The sequence below is a fragment of the Nymphaea colorata genome, chromosome 3, assembly GCF_008831285.2.
Source record: "Nymphaea colorata isolate Beijing-Zhang1983 chromosome 3, ASM883128v2, whole genome shotgun sequence".
NCBI classification, from domain to species: domain Eukaryota; kingdom Viridiplantae; phylum Streptophyta; class Magnoliopsida; order Nymphaeales; family Nymphaeaceae; genus Nymphaea; species Nymphaea colorata.
This window is the reverse complement of record NC_045140.1, coordinates 26,393,420-26,400,061: the sequence shown is the minus strand read 5'-3', so window position 1 is coordinate 26,400,061 and position 6,642 is coordinate 26,393,420. Positions and strand designations below refer to the sequence as shown.

Here is a 6,642-nt window from a genome sequence, read left to right as displayed (position 1 = left end):
CATATAATTTTTTTTTTACCATAACCAAAATTCTCTGACCATGATGAAACATTCGTACCATATTGAGGGTAATATCGTCATTTAACGACAAGTTGGGTAGCCGCTGCTTGCTTGTGAGTTTATTAAAGGATGGCATGTCTCGAAATATATGAAGTTGTGAGCGGCATTTTAGGGGCAGTCCCACCATATATGTACTTTTGAGTTTCCTCCTACGTGAATCCATCGCCATCGCCTTCTCTGCTTCCTGCCTTCCTTCCTTCCGTTGCTTCCTTCCTCCCTTTTCCTCTCTTGCCTCAGCTCTCCACGAGGAAGAACAGCCTCGAGGGCGAAATGGCGACGTCGACGATCGGAATCTCGAGGATTTCTTCACCTGGAATCCTCTCTCAGGCCGATCCCGCGAACCGGATCCGTCCGTCCGCCTTCGTTCCCGCCACCCGTCTGATCTCCTCTTCGAATTCGCTGATATGCGGCCAGAAGCTGAGCTCGGACCATCTCCGGCGCAGGAAGGGCGATATCGGCGGCGCAGGCGTGAGGGCTCCGATGATCGTGTCGCCCAAGGCGGTGTCCGACTCCCCTAATTCACAAACATGCCTCGACCCCGACGCTAGCAGGGTATGTCTTCCCTCTGAATCTTGGGTTTTGTCTTTTTTATGCCTGATTTATGTTTTTGTGGTTCCATTTGTGTGATTTTGCTTCATTTGTTTGCTTTATATCTGAGATTTCCATTTCCATCGGATCTGAGAGATTTCGAAGGTCCTATTGCCATGCTTTTTCTGTTTTCCGCTCAGCAGTTCAGTTGTGAAGCTGGAAAGCTTTTGCGCATTTTTTTTCTTTCCAAATTTTTGTCGATTTGACGTAGAATATGGAAAGGGATGGGACTGATGTCAACTTGGATGGGCTTCCCGGGTGGTCACTCACAGCATGGACCATACGGAAGGTTTTCATGATTCATGGGATATGCACAAGGTTACTGCGTTAAATGTTATGACGGTTGTAAAGTGCATACTTACAATTTTTAAATAGACAAAGTATTCGTTGCAGTTAATGAACCGAGATGGCATTTCATCTGATCATTCTCTCACCGACATATTGAAAATCTTGATGTATATCTAATTGTTACAAGTTCCATTCATGCGTATTTCTGTACAGTATGGAGCTGGTTAATGTAAAATATAATCTTGCGTTCTCTTACGCTTGTTTTAAGAAAAGTGATCCTAACTGCTCAGGGGCACTTGCAATTGCCGTATTTGCATGTTTGTATCCTAGTATGATTATGTTCCTTGCCTGATTCCATTTAGTTAACAGGCTGATAGTTGGTTGTCTCTCTGCTTTCAGAGTGTGCTGGGAATTATATTGGGAGGAGGTGCAGGCACACGCCTTTACCCACTTACCAAGAAGAGAGCAAAGCCTGCCGTCCCCTTGGGGGCAAATTATAGGTTGATAGATATCCCAGTGAGCAATTGTTTGAATAGTAACATATCAAAAATTTATGTCCTCACACAATTCAATTCAGCATCACTAAACCGGCATCTCTCCCGAGCATATGGTGGTAATATTGGTGGCTACAAAAATGATGGATTTGTGGAAGTGCTTGCTGCCCAACAAAGCCCTGAAAATCCGAATTGGTTCCAGGTAATTCAATGTCTCTTATTGGCTGAAGCACCACTTGGCTTAATTTTTTCTTGAGAAATATCTTCCTTATCTATTCTTGGTTGTGGATTGATTTTCCTGTTTCTAACATGAAAATGATAAAGTATGTAATTGACTACCTGGCTCTCTCTGCAAGTTCATTCTTTTACAATTCTGAGTATCCCCGTCACTCTTAAAATTGTGGATCATATATTTTTTATTGATTGAATATATTATACTTCACAGGTGATGGCTAGTGCTGTATTTCTCTTTCTCCTTTCATTTCCTTGTCTCCATTTTTGTTTGATTGCAAATGTAACATGGGTATGTGAGAAAGGCTGCTTTATCCACGTCAGTATGGCACTTCTTTGACATGGGTACAGCAGATCTGCAGACCATTTGGGTACTTTTTGGGGCCGTAATTTGGGTCAGACCCAGTTTGATCCAAAATATGAAGTTAAAGGTGTCAGTCTTTTCACTTAAATTTGCTTTTTTTTTTTTTACTTTAGTTTTATAGAATTATATGTATTAATTATTTAAATTAGAAATATGTTCTTTGATGTGTTATTATACGTATGAACTTATCAAGGTTTGATTAAATTTTTTGGATGATGCATGATTTCACACACACACACATATGTAATATATGTATGTATTATATGTCTATATGTATGTTGATTTGTTTATATACATCCTGTGTCCACATTCTTTAAACTTGTTGTGTCCAAACCTGTACTACTGTACTTGCACACATTTGACCTAGGTAATTAGATTTCTAGTGGAGTGCTTCAAAGTTCCATATGGTGACAAAATACTCTTAGTGGTTGTTGTCATCCTGATAGACCCAATGCTTTAAGAACAAATTCTGGAAACTCTATCTGACTTTTTACAATTTTGTCATGTATTTGTTGTTTTACCTATGATCATCTTGCCTTGTCTCGTGAAGCTGGAACTCATGAATTTGATGTATGGTTCTGCAGGGAACAGCTGATGCTGTGAGGCAGTATCTGTGGTTATTTGAGGAGCACAATGTAATGGAATTCCTTGTTCTTGCTGGGGATCATTTGTACCGTATGGACTATGAAAGGTTCATCCAAGCGCACAGAGAAACTGATGCGGACATTACTGTTGCTGCACTGCCTATGGATGAGACCCGGGCTAGTGCATTTGGTCTAATGAAGATCGATGAAGAAGGCCGCATAGTTGAATTTGCTGAGAAGCCAAAGGGAGAACAGTTGAAGGCTATGAGGGTATCTACTTTTGGACTCTCAACAAAATTGTTTTCGTTTGGACAGGCATAGGTAGCACGTATTGGAGAAAGAAGACCATGTATTGACTTATGGGGCCCATTCATCTTTGCAGCACTGTGAATTCTTAGGTGCCTCCCTTAGTGTGGTAGTACTGTTGGGTTATTTTATGTTTCACCAAGTAGCTTTTCCAAGTCCTCTGTTACCAGAGGGTTCAAGTTCATCAGAATTATTGAATCATATCTTCACTGGTAGAAGTAGAACATGCCTTCAGAAGATAGAAAGGAAAACAGAATTTCCAAGACCTGAGGAACATTTAGATGATTTTGTGTAAACTTAACTTTTATCTTTGGTATTTTATCTTTCTATGTGGCTGTTATCTTCCAGGTCGACACCACCATTCTAGGGCTTGATGATAAACGTGCAAAAGAGATGCCATATATTGCAAGTATGGGTATTTATGTTGTGAGCAAGGATATCATGTTGCAACTTCTACGTGACAAGTTCCCAGGTGCAAATGATTTTGGAAGTGAAGTCATTCCTGGCGCTACTTCCATTGGTATGAGGGTATGTGGTCATGCATCAATTTTTAGTTGCTGGCTGACCTTAGAGCTTAGGCAAATGTATACAATCTGGACAAACTAAACTTTCCCTTGCTTATAATGAAACTGTTATTGCCCAAACGAACTGCCCTAAAGGAAATTCCTTTGGTTATAAATTAATGACCCCTTCAGGTGCAAGCTTATTTGTATGATGGATACTGGGAAGACATTGGTACGATTGAGGCTTTCTACAATGCAAATTTGGGGATCACCAAGAAGCCTATTCCTGATTTCAGGTACTTAAGGAGCTGTATGTTCTTTTTTGTTTTTTGTTTTTTTTTTGTCCACTGGAATCCCAAACTACTAGCTGTCACATGTTCATATATCCCTTTCTTTTGTTCCTTGCAAGGAATCTTACTCTTTATTTTTCTTGCATATGTCAATCTCTTGCAGCTTTTATGATCGATCATCTCCCATCTATACCCAACCTCGATATCTGCCTCCTTCCAAGATGCTAGATGCTGATGTTACTGATAGTGTTATTGGTGAAGGGTGCGTGATTAAAGTAAGACACCTTTCCGTTATCCCTTTCACCTTATATTTGAGGTGTATGGCTGTATGCAGCATGTATATATGAGAATTTAAATAATCTGTAGCTTAGATCGTTAAACTGTTCTGATTAATTTTCTTAATACATATCATATAAAGATGCATGAAAAGATGCCATCTTTCACACTTCTAGAATCATAAGCCTATGTCATGGCAATGCAGCGTCTTGTCTTCTGTTGAGTCTACAGACTGCAGTTGTTTGAATTTCTTGCAATTGTTCATCACTTATGAACTTTGATGGTATTGCGTTCTTTTATATATGCTCAATATCTGTTCTACTCCCAGGGGTGCAACTCATATTTAGATCTTTGTTAGAACTTAGAAGTCTAGCTTTTATAATGCATTTTGTTCACTATGTTGGCCATAAATCACATTCAACTATTTAAATTTTAAGAGACTGACATGTGATTGTTTGCTTCCACATATATAAGAGATGTACATTTGTCAAAATACTCCCACAAAATTCTCTCTCAGACCACAAAATTCTCTCTTCTGAGAAGCTTAATTCTAGGATTTGACTCTTGAGACAAGTCCAACCTATTTACAAAATTAGCAGATGTTTCCACTTGCTCCTTGATTTTATTTATGATAGAACAGCCTTCACAACTTAAAGAAGCCTAAAAAACTTAAACATGTCTTGTGTGAGTAACATGTAACTTATGCAGTGATTTTTATTTACCCAGTGAAAAGATGGTTCAGCATGTATCTTGCTAGACATTATCACTATCTGTTAATCAAGTTAATGCTCAATAACTAATTATACATTCTGATTTTTTTTAATCTTCCTTTGTGCTATTAATAAATTTGCAAGCTTCGTTGCACATCTATGTTTTACATATTGCCTCTTCACAGCTTGAATTACATGTTGCCTCTCCACGGTCAAATTCCTGTTACAAATCCATGATACTTCATGTGGTCACTTTACTGAGAACGTCCTTCAGTTAGTGCTGACTGCTGTTAGTGGTGAACATATGCTGGATAATTTCTGACAGTCTTATTTGTTCAGAACTGCAAAATCCATCACTCAGTTGTTGGTCTCCGGTCCTGTATCTCTGAGGGTGCAATTTTGGAAGATACCCTACTGATGGGAGCTGACTATTATGAGGTAACTGGAGATTCCTAGATAGAGAACTGCTGTGATGTCATAAGCATTTATTTTGTGGCAAAATCTTTATTTTTCATTTTCACTGGATGGATAACTAGCATATATTAGCTTGCAGTTGAAAAATTCACTATTGCAGTTGTCTAAAATTTCACTGTGTTGTCCCAGACGGATGCAGACAGGAGGTTTCTGGCTGCAAAAGGGAGTGTTCCAATTGGAATTGGAAAAAACTCTCACATAAAAAGGGCAATCATTGACAAGAACGCACGTATTGGAGAAAATGTAAAGGTCAGCAAAGTCCATCTTTGTTTACTAAGGGTGCCTTTGTATCGATTCAAGCTGGAATTAATTACATGTGAATTTTTCATATCAATAATGCGTTTAAAATTTACTTATCATACAATGTCCATTTATTTCCTTAGTATTAGCCCGATAATGGGTTTTTTGCATTAATAGAACTTTTTGCACTGACGCTTGACATATTACAATTCAGATCATCAACCAGGAAAATGTGCAAGAAGCAGCGAGGGAAACAGATGGTTACTTCATCAAGAGTGGCATTGTTACAGTGATCAAAGATGCTCTCATTCCAAGTGGGACTGTCATCTAAACTTCTTATGAATTTGTTCAAGATACTCTTCCAAATAATGGGGCTCTCTTCCACTGCCTGCAATTTTGGAGTCCTGAAGAAGCCTGTAAATTTGCCCGTAGTAAGTTGTCTGTGGGGGGGAGAACCATTGTAAAGGCCCATCAGCATGTCAAGGCTTTAGTAGCTTCATGATCGATCATCTCAGCGGCACTAAAGTATTGCCGCCAAATAGTCATTGCTTCTGTTTCTACATGTCGAAATATCATTCAGAAGCATGCTAGGGAATTTCATCTCTCTCTCTCTCTCTCTCTCTCTCTCTCCCTCTCTCTTTCTCTCTCGCTGTGTCGCCGCTCGCATGTTTTTATGTGTGTGTTTGGATGCTACTTCGTGGTTGGGCTGGAAAACACAGCCGATTGTAGCTTTGACCTCTTTCTTATGGAGCTATATACACAACCTGGGGCTAAGGACTAACCAGGTTATGCTAAAAGAGGTAAATCCTGGGTGCTGATGTCTTGCGCTTGAACTTGGAGGTCTAAAAGCCAATTCTTTAGTCAGGTAGATTGTTCTCATATTGTCCAGGAGCTGATTCAAATTTGGAGTTTACGAGAGCAAGCTTGACATGGACGCAGCTTCAGCTTCAATCATGTAGGCTGCAGAGAGGTGCATATTTTGATGCAAACCTGCGGGGAAAAAGGTCTCCCGAATATACACAAAAGGGTTGGCACAGTTGGAGGTGGCAAGGGTGCTAAGCGGGCAGTTAGTCCGCTTGCACGAAATGAAGCGATACCTCCTTGGGTCTGGGATACAACTTAGGGGTTTCACACCACTGCTTTCAAGAACGAACAGATTTAGGTTTAATTCAAGTAGCATTTGCACATCTAATTGGCCTATGGTTGGTGAAACACTTAAGATTCTCCCCGGTGG

The 6,642-nt window shown here is 39.8% G+C and overlaps 1 protein-coding gene across 1 annotated transcript; it reads left to right on the top strand.

The window, feature by feature from the left end:
- Positions 1-209: 209 nt before the first annotated feature.
- LOC116250745 (glucose-1-phosphate adenylyltransferase small subunit, chloroplastic/amyloplastic-like) lies at positions 210-6,012 on the top strand. Its single transcript, XM_031624651.2, has 9 exons — positions 210-612; positions 1,336-1,632; positions 2,610-2,879; positions 3,264-3,443; positions 3,611-3,714; positions 3,872-3,983; positions 5,034-5,132; positions 5,298-5,417; positions 5,623-6,012. Exons 1-9 carry the CDS (start codon positions 331-333, stop codon positions 5,737-5,739), a joined length of 1,581 nt encoding a protein of 526 aa, XP_031480511.1. The 5' UTR covers positions 210-330; the 3' UTR covers positions 5,740-6,012.
- Positions 6,013-6,642: the final 630 nt, after the last annotated feature.

Excerpts from the sequence above, each read along its gene's own strand:
- LOC116250745 (XM_031624651.2), top strand. The coding sequence starts at position 331 with ATGGCGACGTCGACGATCGGAATCTCGAGGATTTCTTCACCTGGAATC. Across the intron at positions 3,715-3,871 it reads AAGCCTATTCCTGATTTCAG|CTTTTATGATCGATCATCTC; the intron begins GTACTTAAGGAG and ends AATCTCTTGCAG. Across the intron at positions 3,984-5,033 it reads GTGAAGGGTGCGTGATTAAA|AACTGCAAAATCCATCACTC; the intron begins GTAAGACACCTT and ends TTATTTGTTCAG.